The sequence below is a fragment of the Colius striatus genome, chromosome 9 (assembly GCF_028858725.1).
Source record: "Colius striatus isolate bColStr4 chromosome 9, bColStr4.1.hap1, whole genome shotgun sequence".
Classification (NCBI taxonomy): Eukaryota; Metazoa; Chordata; class Aves; order Coliiformes; family Coliidae; genus Colius; species Colius striatus.
Window position 1 is genome coordinate 19,834,331 of NC_084767.1, and position 14,745 is coordinate 19,849,075.

A 14,745-nucleotide genomic window follows, 5' to 3' on the forward strand; every position below is an offset into this window, starting at 1 on the left:
ATATATATTTTTATATAGTATATATTTATACCTGAGAATCAGTTAGAAAATGAAGGCAGTATGTGACAATAATCAGGTGAAAAAAGTTTTTATATGAGGCTGAGGTGGAAAATTAAGGAGAAGACAGTATGTGACAATAATCAGGTCTGTTAAAAGGAGAGCTGAGATCCAACTATAAGCATAATAAAATGCAATGAAAAGACAGCAGAACTGTAGATTGATTACAAATATATCCTACTGGTTGGTTGAAACCAGCACTGTTAGCAGAAACTCCTCATTTAAGAATTAGTTATCTCTTTGCCTGGGGATTTTTCTACTTGACATCATGAAATAGCTTGTCAAGCTGGTGCGTGTCTGAATGTAGATGTTGAATGACAGACTTGCTGTCTTTGAGCACACTGGTCTTATTCATAAATGCCTCTTTCCTCTGAGAGTTATTTCCCTGTTGGATTTGCCTGCTCCACCAGCTTTTGCAGTAAGCGTCCAGCCTGTTGCTGAACACTGTACAGTTATTTAGGTCATTTGATTTTTATGTCAAAAAAACCTGTCAGGACTTGGGACCTCTCTTGTAAAGTCAGACAAGCTAAAGACACAAACCAAACTACTATGTTGTCCAGTAAACCATTTCCAGACAGGGCTTCAGACTGGAAGAGTATAGATTTAGATGAGATATTAGGAAGAAGTTCTTTCCTATGAGGGTGCTGAGGCCCTGGCACAGGTTGCCCAGAGAAGCAGTGACTGCCCCATCCCTGAAATGTTTGAAGTCAGGCTGGGTGAGTCTTGGAGAAACCTGGTCTAGTGGAAGGTGTCCCTGCTCATGGCAAGGGGTTGGAATGCAATGAGCTTTAAGGTCCCTTCCATCCCAATCCATTTTGTGACTTTATGATTCCTTTCCCTGTGAGTGTATGCACTTGGTTTTAATATATAGGCATGTTAACATATGAAGCATGAGTGTAGATTTTGTGGTGGTGACTTTGGACAGGGCTGCTAGGACCACACTCCTCTGTGCCTCTTGGTTTCATCTCTGGAGCATCATGCACTTAGTTTGTAGATACATCTTTCCTGCTGCCATCATTAAATCAGAGCATCTCTCAGCTTTCACCATTGGTTTCATCTTTATATTTAGAAATCACAATTGGTTCATAACGTTTTTATTGCATATGTCAGTTGCTTAGAAATAGGCCTTTCTTATGCCCAGTGTGGATGAGAGGAAGCTGGTGCCTCTCTGGGATGATGGGTGTGTGTCTACCCTCCCACCTGCATCCCTGCTGTGCCGCGCCCACTCTCCTCCCTGCCATGCACCAAGGTGGGCACTGCCTTCATCCTAGCAGCTACCCAGGCTGCTGGCTCCTGTCAGGAATCAGGCTTCTATAACTCTTTTCTACTGTTTCCTGAGATTTCTTTGCACTGATGTCATTTGTGGTGGAGAAATTATTCTACATTGTGTTCAGAGTAATGGCGAGTCTTAAAATAGCTCTCAATTAGCAATTGATTACAATTAATTGGAACAACATAGACTGACATGATAGCTTCATATCTCCAGAGTATTTTTGAGTTCACGAGTTCTAATTCTCAAAAATTCAAAACTTGTGACTCTCATATTACCACAACCATCTGTTGGCAATTTATAATTTATATCTTCAAGAAGCAGGACCAATACCCACTTTGGATTTGCTAATTAGAACAGGTGTCCACAACAGGGCTCAAGTTTGAATGTGAACTGTGTTTTTTACATATATGTATGCACATACATATATATGTGTATGTATCTCAAGGTCTTTCATGCTAGATTATAGCTGTGTGCAGTCATGGATACCAAGTGTTGGGGTGGGCTGAGGGTAGCACAGCTGTGCTGGGGAAACTGCCCGAGCTTTGCACGTAGGTGTTGATGCCTTGTTGACACTCATCCAGTTCTGAACTTCTTGTTTTAGCTCTGAGGAGACTGCAGTAATGTTCATATGGGCAATTCTAAAATTAGGGTGCTGGGAGGAGACATGTTTCCTGATTTTACTAGATACTACTGTATAGACTAATTTGATTTCAATTAATAGATGATTGGAATTTCTTTCTTAATAAACGTCAGGAATATGTCAGTACAAAACAGCAGTAGGATTTCAGTCCATGACCTGCCTGCATTGCCTCTCTGGTGTCTGGCTGCTCGATGTGATGTCCTACCAGAGGGCTTCAGGGTTTTTGCTATCAGAGGGCACTGCCAGTCAGTCCTGGGTTTAACGGGGATGGGGCTAATTTTCACAAGACACCATGAGAAGTGTGGCCAGGCTAATCTTTACCATGCTAATATTATACTCACTTTGTGGCTTCCTTTACTCTTGTTATGGCTGTTCCTTCTCTCCTTGTGCTGTTCCATTAAACTGTCCTTATCTCAACCCATCAGGTTTTAGCTTTTCTTTCCAGTTCCTCTCTCCATCCTGCCAAGGTGGGGAGGAGTGAGCAAGTGGCTACGTGGTTGGTTGTTCTTGGTTGCAGCTTTATGCCTGGGTTAACTGTAGGGATTGCTCAGAGAAGGCAAGGAAAGCCCTCTCTATCTCGGGCTGACTTAGTTCAATCCAATTTCTTTTCTAGTTCTTGAGCATAAATTTAAGGCAACAGAAGGTAAAAGGAAAGATCGGATTAAGATAAAGTATCAATACAGCAATAATAAATGAAAAGAGATACAGAAAAGTCTGAAATCTGAGGGGGCAAGGCTGGACTTGGCTTTGTCCAAGCTGCCTGGGCTTTGTCCAAGCCTGACAAGAGCCTGTATGTAGTCACGCTGGGCTGAGTCTTCGCGACGTGTTTTGCCAATGGGAGCAGCACAGCCCTCACACTCCTTGGGAAGGAGGCTGGTGTGCTGGTTGAGCCACGCAGCCCTTGCAGCAGGGGTGGGCACTGGCACCAGCCACTGGCCTCACTAGGAGATGCCGTGAACGAAAGGATCCTCACAGAATGTATTTGCTGGTTTAGATGAGTTCTGGGTAACCCAGGAATGGGCTGTGTCCCAGGCCCGGCCAGCATGGGGGAATCCACATAGAGTAAAAAATGTTTGTTGCACAAAAATGTGTTGCCCAAAAGAATAAACTGTCAGCAGACGTAGTTTTCCTCTGATAAAAAGGCTTTTGATATGAAGTACAAGGAGGAGTCTGCGACTTGTGGTACATCACAACTTTCAGAAATGGTCTGACAAATGGCAACGACCACAGCTGACTGATTTCTCTAAATGCTTTCTGGTTCTTATCATACTGCTGCTTACATCTTGTGTTTCTCTTTCTACTCAGAATGTTAGCTTTATCACATGCTACTTCGAGAAAGATACATATATAAATATTTTGGCTCATTTAATATGCCTTCTGGTATTTTAACACCAGGTCTCATATTTTTTCCACCATTTGGGGAACTTATTTTTATTTTCAAACAAATTTGACAGTCTTACAGAAGTTCATTTCCAGAACTGAGTGTTTTAGGAAAGATCGCAAGAATGACAAAGTGCTGGGAGACTCCTGATAAAAGTGTATTTGCTGGCTAGAGACTAGCAGAGTTACCCTTGCGTGAGTTGTAGATCTCCCCAGACAGAGAGACCATGGGTGAACAATTCTGGGTTTTACACTGGGTTGGCAAGTTCAGAAAATGTGAATGGAAAAAACTGTAAAATAGAAAAATTAGATTAGTAGAATGGGCTAGAAAGACAGGAACCAGGTGTCTGGGGAGAGCAGCTTAGATCCTGGCCATGGCAGCACCTGGGAGTCCGCAGCTGCTCCTAGAAGGGTACAAAATTGCATTAGCTGGCTAACTGTGCCTGCAGCAGCCACTGCCTGCACCGCTTCCCTTTCTCCCCCTTCTCTGCTGTCTTTGAACATATGGGAGAGTTCAAAGCAATAACAGTACTGTCAAGTCCTTCCCTGGTTTTGTTTGCTTGCTGAAATTTTGCTGGAGATACTTGATCCTAAATGCAAATAAAGCTACCACAGGTCCATCCTGCTGCCAACATGGATCTCAGAGCCAATTACTTGCATGGCATTTGTCATTGTTCCTAAGCTTTACCTTCGTAATTTTATTTAGACAGGGGCATTTTCTGCTGATAAATCTAGCTCGATTACCAAGTCAGAATGTATTTATTAAAACACCAATTAGACCTTGGTCTCTCATCAATCACACCACCTTTAATTCATGCATGGATGCAAACCTGTTTGGGGCGTTGTGCATGCATGAATGAGTGATCTAAATCAAATTGTCACCTCACCCACATTACCTTATCTTCAGACCTACAGGCAATCAATTTTTTGTTTACCGGATGAATAGTGTGTGATATTTTTAAGAGCTTCAACACCTCATTCTTTTTTTTTGTGTGGAAAGACAATACTTGCTTCACAAGTTTGGAAACAATGGTGAGTGTGGGGGTGACAGCAGCAGCACCTCAGGCATTCAGGTGATGGAAATGATGTGGAACTGGCCAGGGGGTGGCTCTGGAGGCTGCCTGGCTCATGGTGGGGGCTACCCTGTTCCCACGTGCTGATGGTCCTGGCTACCTGGGCTGTGTCATCAATTACTGCTCTGATGGGGATCAGCTGCTGCAATTAGCCCCAGCAGAAGAGATGAAGTGTGGAACAGACTACAAAAACTGAGTTGAGAGGCTGAAGTCATGGGGAAAAGGATGAAGAAAAGGAAAGTGAAATAAAGATAAAACCCCAAAACCAACAACAAAGCCCTAAAGCAGAAAGAAGAATAAAAGGTAAAAGGATGACATAAATGGAGAAGAGCAGATTGAGAGCAGTGGGATAGGAAAATGGCTCCAATTAGGATCATCACAGACTGAAAGGCTGGTACAGCCCACACATGTAGATGTAATGAATGTCTGAAAATATCTCTTCCTGTCTCAAAAAGTGTATGATGCACAACCTCTGTACCCTGCCTGAAGACATTGTCAATTCCCAGCTATGTCTGCTGAAAGGTGCTCTCGGGGCTGCTGTGATGTTTGTCTCTGGGACCTGCCTCTCTGTGGAGCCAGCTGCTGGGGTTGCCTGGTCTAAGGGGGCAGGTGACCCAGCAGCTGCTTCCATCCTGCAGGGTGGTGTCCAGCCCTGGGGCAGTTGGTCAGGTTATACTGGCAGCCAGATTGTCCCACTGATGGTGAGATGCATTTTTGTGAGCAAGGAAATTCACTCATGCCTTTTGATTAGTAATTCATTGCAATCTCCATAGCTGTAGCAACAAACCTGCCATGCATTATTTTCTAAGACAGGCTCAGCCATCCCTCTTCCCTTAGGGGAAAAAAAACCAAACAAACACAAAACCCCAAACCTCAGGAAAAAGCACAGTGAAAATTGTAGAAACTGAGTAAAAGGAATACAATTCTGAGAACAACGAGCTCTTCTGCCTGTAAAATCAGAGCTTCATAAGGAAGCAGTCTCTGTCCCATCACATGGTCTCACACATCAACATGTACTTTCATTCCAAATTAGGCAGGGAAGAAAATTCCCAAATTTTTTAAATTTCTTGTAGAATAATAATTTATAGCATTCATGCTGAAATATCACAACATTGCATTCTTATAAGTCTGAAGCATTATAACAGAGAATTAACTATATGTAGTGTGATATTGAAATTATTGTTATAGATGTCAAAATGAAAGGCGTTGAAGTGATCTAGCTGAGCACTTTCATAGTGCAAATGTAATGAAAATCACCTGTCAGAGGTTTCACACGTTTGATTATGCTCCCTCTGCATTTCCAGGTGGGTGTGGAGAGCAAGACGGGACAATTTCCTTCCAGTGTGATAGCTGAATAACGTGTTAGCAGGATTCAATCTGGGATGATTCTTGGGACAGGCAGCGCCTGAGACATGCCAGTCCCCTATATGGATGCAGCTACACAATAAAATAGCACATTCTTGGAAGTTACTTATGAATAGCATTTGAATTTGAGTAGAATTAAATTTTCAGCTAGCCTTTTTCTGGTTGAACCAGTGCAAAAAACTACTTTTCAAAGTTCCTAGAGTGAAGGACAGGGAGATGTCCTGGCTGCAGCAGTGGCCTCTGGGGTAGTTTTAGGTGTCTCAAAGTGATTCTGGGACCCCTCTGCAATTGGACCATCACTGCTGGCCTAGGGGGGAGCATGCAGAAGGATAGGGAAGAGGGGAAAGCATTGCCCTGCAAGACCTAGCTCTGTCTCTGCTGGGCTATTTATCCCAGGCTTAGTAATACAAAATAGAAACAGCATCCTGTCTGAGATGGATTTCATGACAGCTAGTGTTAGCATCTGTATGCCATTTCTCACAGTAAAAACTCTTCATAGAGTTTGGTTTGATGGTCCTCTGCTAATTTTATTTTATATCATAACTTCTGTCTCCTGTCTAGTTTTCTGCACACCAACCATCCCTCTTTGTGGATATTTCCTGTTACCTGTTTTCAGTGTGTTTATTGTGAAAGAGGAAGAGGGGGAAGAGAAAAATTAGATGGCTGATAGTTTGTGTGTCAGTTATACATCAGAGGTTTGCTGCTTCTTCAGAAGCTTCTAATAATAATAATTATAATTAGGACATTGGGAGAGAAATGTGCTGAGATCAGGAAGAAAAGCAGGAAAGACAGGCCAGAATTAATTAACTCCTTTTATCTAAGAATCTCAAAGCATTTAGGCATTAATTAATGAATCCTGTGGTTAAAGCAGAGTGATATTTCGTTTACTGACTGGGCTCAGGGCTCAGCAGTCGTCCTTGCTTAGCCATGGATCCTGCATGGATTAATGCTGCTGCAAATACTTTCCTCTCACTGCAAAACACAGAGAGATTTGCTCCTTGGCTCTGTTTGTCACCCTGACAGCAGCCAAAAGCACGATGAGGAGACCCATCCTCTGTGTGACAATGCAACTTACACTGCTGGGAACTGCACAAATCATCACAAGCCCATGAGATGTATGTCCCCTTCACACTGAGAGCTGATGTCTTCCCATGGTAAATAAAGGCTGTCCACTGACCCGGACCCAAACTCAATGAAATCTCTCATCTGTGATACTCAGCAAAACTGAAACTCCAGCAAAACTGTTTATTGCAAGGCAAAGTAGTGCCCAAAAAATAAAATTGATCCTGGTAGCAGTTTTTCTCTGATAGAAAGGCTTCTGGTATGCAGTGGAAGGAAGTAGCTTGGCTTGTAGGATGTTTGTCTCTCCTAGCCTTCTAAGTATGTATATTTTTGTTTTGAAGAGGTTTTAGTAAGAGAGCCAACTGTTCTCCAGTTCAGAGATACTCCTGCACCAAAGACTGTGCTCATCTATGTGTCACATGGCAGTGTGCAGCCAAGGTAGCAATGCCATTTAGCAGGTTGTAGCAGTCCTGGTTGGGAGCAGCAGGGAAGGTGAGTGCATCTCTACAGCTGTACACTCTGTCCTCGTGTAAGCACGTGTCTGTACATGCTGGCGGGATGTCCTCTGCCACCGCACAGCTGGGGCCAGACACTGAGCTGCCTTGCGAGGGTGTTGGCATGGGAACTCTAGGCTGAAACTCATGAACTTTTCTCCCAGAATCACATTCCAAGATGTGGATAGGTGGGTTAAATGTCCTTTAAAAGAGATCTGGAAAACACAAGGAAAAGGACTTGAAGAGTATCGGTGGTGTCCTGGCACAGAGATGAATAACTTTCCTTAGCTCTTCTTTTTACTGTCTGTGATAGTTCTTATTTTTTAATTTATTTCAGTTCCGTTTGCAGCCATTGCTTTTAGTTAGCATCAATCTATATTCTTTTCAGTAGCGTTTATTGATTTCCTTTTATGTGTGGTTCCTTCACAGCACATATGGCTGTCAAAAACTCTGCTTCCAGTCTGGAGAAGCTAACATAGCCCCTAGCCTAAACCTGTGGCCAATGCTGCTCTCCACACAGGCTGAGTTCACTGGGAGGGTTTGCAGTTTGAGCACTGCTTCTGCCAGCAGTCACCTTCACCCCATACAGTTCTCACTGCTGAAAGCTTACGGTATCCAGCAAAATGTGTAATGTGTGCACATAGGTGTGAAGTGCACTGCTCTGCCCATTATATTACATTGTAATATAGAACCATTTTCTCATGCAGCCTGATATTTGTCATCAGCTTCTAATTCTACTCAGATATGGAAGAGTTTACAGGGAGGTGACACATGGCACAGCTTTGCATCAGTAGCCCTTTGGGTTGCAGGGGGCTGAAGTGTTGGGGTTTAAGGTTGGTAAGAAAAAAAATAATCAGTGTGAGGCAAACAGCAGTCATTTTTTTTCTCTCTAAGTCAGTCTCTAAGCTCTTTCATATCTCTCCTTGCTAAGGGAGATGGCAACGACGCCTGCTAATGCACATCAGCTCCTTCTCACCTCTGACCAGCTTGGGACTGACTGTGCTATGTTGGTGATCATGCAGGTCTGAAACCTGCTGCCCATCTCCCCAGTCACTGAAAGGCATTTTCCTCGCTAATGATGGTGCTGAGGATTTTATTTCTGCCAGGTTGCACTGCAGTGCATGCAGTTCTCTAATTCATCTGGTCCATGTCTCTAGTCCACTAAACCTTTTCCCTCACTCTGTGTCATATAGTTACTTAAAATGATAACATTAAATCTTGTATGATGTGTCTAGAATCTCCGACTTCCTTTCCTCATTAGAATTCTCCTGTTGTATTTTCTTACTTTATAGTCTCTGAAACTCTATGGGCAGAACGAGTGTGTCCTTTGATAAGTCCACTTGGCTGGCAAATCCATGTGGCTGACAGCTGGCTTTAGATTTAGGCTTTCAAATGTATTTTGGCAAGCCTGCCTCTGGAACACCCTGGCATCATTTAGCTCCCAAGGAGGTGACAGAAGCCATTTCACTGAACTGATGGCTGGAGTTGTTTGTCAAAACGTGTAGGGATCAGAGGTTTCCTGACTGAGTCAAAATTAGGCAAAGGGAGTTTGCAAAGCAGTAAATTAGACAGCTATGCCTGCACTATTCATTGTGCACCTGCAACAGAGTGGAGCTCAGCTTGCTTGACTTGAGATCAGGTAATTTTAGTGTATTTTTTAAACTAACAAAGCCAACTTCCTAGCATGGTAATTATTTCAATCCTGGCTGGCACAAATGTGTTTTTCATGTATTATTGCTTAATGCTGGAATCTTTTTCTTTTTTTTTTTCTTCCTCTGCTATCTGAAAGTAGCCTAATGAAAATTCTTTTTTTCCCCTACTTCATGAAATGCTAAAGGGCAATTCCATTTTCTCCGTAGCTTTCTCTCCCTAGATTTTCTTAATGTACAGCTCTGGCTAACCTGAAATGTTGTTCTTGTAATGATTATATCAAGGTCTTTTAGTGTAAAACTTAAGCTCATTTTGTAGCTGAAAGCCAAAGTACACGTCTGGCGATGCCCACTCCCTATGTGCCCAGGGGATTCTGGCTGTTGGATGCTGGGCTGAGGCCAGCATGGCAGAGATGCCGGCAAGGCTGGAAACCAGACTGGCCTAATGCTTTTTGAGAGTGTGGTTAACTGCACACAGACTGCCCCATCATGTAAAGGTGTCAAAAATTATTTAGCAAAATTAAATCAGTTCAACTTTGACACCTCTTTTTCTGCGGAGTGGAGCAGTTGTTCAGCTTGCAGAAGGGAGCCTGCTGGCTTCAGCTCTCCCTGCATGGCTGCTGCTGCTCGCCTTTCCCCAGGGTTTTGGAGATCTCCTCCTGTAGCTGCTGCAGAGGTGCTCAGCATCCCCAGACACCTGCTGCTGGAGACCGCCTCTCCAACCAAACCCCACTCCCAGTGAGCCAGCCCAGCACAGCTCACTGGACACTGGTGCTGGCTGGAGGTCTTTGCCCAGGGAACCTCTCCAAACCCTGCAACTGTTTCCAGCACCTAGATCTTGCCTTGTTTTTGCTGGTTTGCCTCTTGAATAGATGAATTTCTGCCTCCTGGCATGCCCATCATTGGTGAATATTCATTAAGTGAAATTAGCATCTATTATGTCTTAATTAACTTATAAAAGGCTTGTTTCGAGTAATGAAGTATATGCTCCAGATGTGCCTGATTGCAGCTGGTGGGTCCCCATGCCCATGCAGAGTCTGGTCCTTCTGGAAGCGGCCTGGTGGACTGGACACCTTCTTCTTCCCCATAGCTACAAAGTTACAGCTATGAGGAGGTGTGAATGTTAGCTCAGGCTTGCAAAATTTCATGTCAAATTTGGGGTGTTTGCTGTTTGGTACTTGATGTTTGGTGTCTCATGTTCAGTGATGTTCACTCTCTGGGCTGTTTGAACACTTGAGGCACATGCTGGAGTTTTGTTCTTTGGCCAGGCAAGTGCAGCCCTTTGATTTGAGTTTCATGGGCTGTCCTGCTGCTGTGGGATGTGGATGGGCTTTAGCTGACTGACAGAGAATTTGCTTAGAAACTGTTAGGGAGGTACCAAAAACTGCCATGCTCAGAGACAGCAATAGGATATAGGAGGAGGTTGAAGGATGTAGGTGGAGGAGGTTGCATGGTACACTAATGGGAATGAGCCTGAACAGTAACCTTTTCCCTCTCAACTTATTTTTCATAGCTTTTCAGACTTCACTGAGTTCAGCGTGGGGTGGGGACTGGCAAAGGCACTGGGGGAAAATCATCGTGCCTAGGAGCAGGTGAGCATCCCCAGTGCTACCCGCCAGGAGCTTGGCCCCACAGTCCTCTGGAGCTGTGACAGGGATGAAACCTGGGGTCTAGAGAAATTAAAGCATGTTGGGAAAGAGCTGGTGGCAGTACTGGTGCTCGTCCAGTGTACTTCCTCCCTTAGGATTCACTGTTGTCCTTAAATGCACACAAGCAGCACAGGGAAAACAACTGACTTCTCAGGTGAGGAAAAAATGTAATTACAGATGAGTGTAGAGCAACCACTGAAAAGAAAGCAGGAGCTGCCCTCCGCCAGCCAGGAGAGCTATGATAGGCATGCATTCCAGGTCCTCCAGGCCAGCCAGAAATGCCTTCACTGGCTCTCTTCCTCCTGATTAATTTTTGCCCTTCAAGCGCTGGATGTTGTTTGCTGGAATAAATGATTCTGTGTTTAGGAAGGACAGTGGCTCTGGAGCAGTCCCTTGCGGGAAGGAGTCAGGAGCTGCAGCCCAGGAAAACCCTCACTGAGCTGTAATGTCAACTGCAATAAGGACCTGCAAATCAATACAGTTCGTGGGTGTGTGTTTCAGGAGCTCACCTGACCAGGGCTTGACAAAGGCTCAGTACATAATGCTGCTAAAGATGAGCAAGTTATAAAAAAATCACTTGAGCCTTTATTGACTCTTTTTCAGACAAGATACAAAACAGATCTTGAAGCAAGGCTATACATTCAATTTAGCCACACAGTTCACACACTGAAACACTTCATTGTTCACAAGGAAGAGGAGGATGTTCTTGACATTTGGTTTTCCACCTGTTTCTGTGAATTACATGCATTGTGTTCATGGCTGTGAAAAAGATGGAGAAATGGTAAGGCAGGGCAGTGACTATCAGCAGCACAGCTTTTGAACATTTGCTGCTATGAGTTTGCAAACCCTCTTCCTCCAGAGTGTGCTCACATGATATGGAGATTTGAAATGGGCAGCAACATTTGTTTTTCTCTTTCTTGTTTTGCCCCATTTTTGATGGGAAGCTGTTTCTGGAGTGGTGATAGCAAATGATCACCTTGAACCCTGGCATGGGAAGAGATTCCCCATCGCCCTTATCCCCTCTCTGCCTTTCTCCTCACAGTCATGCGGGAGATGCTGACACAACTGTGTTTGCAGCACCAGGTGTTGCCTGGCATTGCTGCAAGCCAAATGCCAGGCCAATGCTGTGGCTCTAACCTGAGTATTCCTCCTCTCCACTCCCTTCTCTGTCCCTTGCACCTTGGTGAGAAGTGCCACAACTGCTGAGGAACCCCTGGTTCCTTTTCACATGTGACACCAGGGGCTGTATCACTGCTCTGAAGCTGCAAAGCTAAATTATGCTTTTCTTGATCTGGATGATGTTACCAATCTGCATGAGTTGGAAATTATAATTACATTTTAGCGGGAAGATGGATGCTTCCAAATGACATTTAAATCCATGATTACTGCGGTGGTTTGGTGAGGGAACAGTTGTTATCAATGCCAGCCCTTCCCCTTTGCCATGGATTACTGGGCTTGGGCAGGCCTCCAGCTGAAAAACAAAACATCAAGCCATGTGCTACATGAATCAGGAAATAAATTAAATACTATTCAAGGGTTCCCATCACCGATGGGTTATTTAAATTAAGGACTGTGATTCACACCAGCCTCTGATCTGTGTGTGAGTGAGCCCTTGAGCATGGGGAGGCTGCCCTGGGAGGAGGGCCAGTTGCTGTGTGGGCAGGGGACTGCAGAGGTGTGATGCCAACTGGATGGGAGGCTGGTGGCTCTGGCTGCACCATCTTACACCAAGGCTGGTTGTGCTATTTGGCCTCAGAGAAGAAAAGATGCTTAGAGAAATTAGGGGTGCTATAGCAGTCGGTAGTGGAAATGACAATTTCCCAAACACCATTCCATGAAGCCTGGGGAAGCTGAGCACCTTCTGATACCCAGTCCTGAATCTTGTAACAGGCTGCGTGTATTGTTTTTGTTGTGGAAGATGTTTATTGACATAAATAGCCAATGCTCACCTGAATACTGTTTGATTTCTTACTTTGAAAAAGAACCAATAGTCATGTTTCATCAACTGAAGATATAAAGACCATGCTGATTACAGACCAGAATAATAACCAACATTTGAGCAGTGAGAGCGGCATTGTCTGAAAGCTTTGTTTAGACAAGAAGAGCATCTTGTTTTGTTGTGTTTTGTTTCATGCTGTTGGAAAAGCATGTGGTTTCCAGACTGTGTGTCTGTGCATCCATGGCAGGTTCTGGGTCCCAGCTTGCTGCTGCCACAAGGGCTGCCCATGCTGATGTGCCTCCCACAGCCTCCCCACTCACTTGCCATGGCTGGGGGCTAGACCAAGATCACTAACACTGATTGTGACTGTCAGGATTTTACCTGTAAGATCTGGCAAAAGATCAATGTGAGCTGCCTGTACCCAGGATCTGTGTATTTTTCTTTTTGTACATATTCCTCTGCCATTCACTTCTCATGTCCTCAAAGGGACCACACTGGGCTGCAGTGTGTGGCATGATGGCAGGAGACAGGGGAACAAGTCTGGTACAGCCTGTCTGTTGACAAACCCATGGGTGGGCTGGTTCCCTTGGGAATGTTAATTATCAGCCAGCATGCTGCAGGGCTGCAGGGAAAGGCCATGATGTGGCCTCTGCAGAGTGTGATGGTGCCTGTTCAACAGCGGGGCTGGGATTTAATCTCTGTTTTGTAGGAGAGCTGCTGGCCCATGCCATGTTGCTTATGCCAGTCTGTTCTGGAGAAGAACCCACAGTGGGGCATTTGCCTCTGCTGGTTTGTTACATACAGTTGCTAATGAGGGGTAGAATTCTGCAGTTGTGTGCAGTTGTGCACAGATCATTGCAGAATCCTCAGGTCTTTGTTTTTAACCTGAACACAGCAACCAGGGGAAAAAGAGGATAGGTTGGATTTGATAGTGTATTTGATACTGTCCTTTCAAAGGTAGAAGAATGATGAGGGTAGGATGACTTGAGGGATTGAAGCAGCCTTGCACTCCCAGATAAGACCTGTCAGTCTCTGCAGCCACCACAGGTACATCCTTGACTTCTCCACACACCAGCATAGGCAGACCCTTCTTATGCAAAGAAGTTTTATTTCATTCTGTCCAGCTTCACCTTTACTAAACATAAACTCAGGGAAGGCCAGCGCCAACACGGGCTGTGGTACCCAGCGGAGTCAGCAGCTGGCATGAGAAGGGGTGGCAGGTTTGGCCATGTCCTGCCTCCTAGACACTGCATTCCTCTGGCAGCCAAAAATTCATCATTTGTTTGTCTATTTTGAATGGACAACTTTAGTCTTGGGAATCAATCGCTCCTTGAGACCAGGTGATGGTTTTGCTGCCAGTCTGTGGTGACATTCAGGAAAGCTCCCTGAGGCCACTGAGCATGGCCTGTGTCTGGGTGCGGGCCAGGGTCAGAGCTGTCGGTAACCCCAGGCCGCTCTCTGTTCCTCTTGCAGGTGAGCCCTCCCGCTGGTCCTCCTCCCACTGCGACTGCTGCTGCAAGAATGGCAAAGGCGACAAGGAGGGAGAGAGTGGCACGTCGTGCAACGAGCTGTCGACATCGAGCTGTGACAGCCAGTCGGAGGCCAGCTCCCCCCAGGAGACGGTCATCTGTGGCCCCGTCACCCGCCAACCCAACATACAGACTCTGGACCGACCAGCCAAGAAGGGGCCCGTGCAGCTGCTACAGCAGTCTGAGATCCGCAGGAAGAGTGATCTGCTCCGAACTCTCACATCTGGCTCCAGGGAGTCCAACTCCAGCAAGAAAAAAGCAATGAAGGAGAAGCTCTCCATTGAGGAGGAGCTGGAAAAATGTATCCAGGATTTCCTTAAAATCAAAATCCCAGACAGGTTTCCAGAGCGGAAACATCCCTGGCAATCTGAACTGCTGCGGAAATACCACCTATAGGCTCAGGGTGGGGAAAGCACACAACCTTATTACCAATAGAACAAGATTCTAAGTGATACGAAAATAATTCCCAGTATTTGTTAGGTCACAAAAAAAAAAAAAAAATCCATCTCTATAGTACTGCCTAATTTGCCTATTTCACCTTTATAGTCATAGGGTAACGATATTTTTCCAGTTGTGGAAGCACAATGACAAATGCTGTTATTTGTAAACTCTGAGTCTTACACAAGCTGAATACC

At 44.9% G+C, this 14,745-nt stretch overlaps 1 protein-coding gene across 1 annotated transcript in view; it reads left to right on the forward strand.

Annotated features, from left to right (window-relative positions):
• KCTD16 (potassium channel tetramerization domain containing 16) overlaps positions 1-14,506 on the forward strand; it is a 77,289-nt gene extending 62,783 nt beyond the window's left edge. The window contains exon 2 of the mRNA XM_010196567.2: positions 14,055-14,506. Coding sequence (XP_010194869.2) covers positions 14,055-14,506 — 452 coding nt within the window. The remainder of the gene's footprint in view (positions 1-14,054) is intronic.
• The last annotated feature ends 239 nt before the right edge of the window (positions 14,507-14,745 follow it).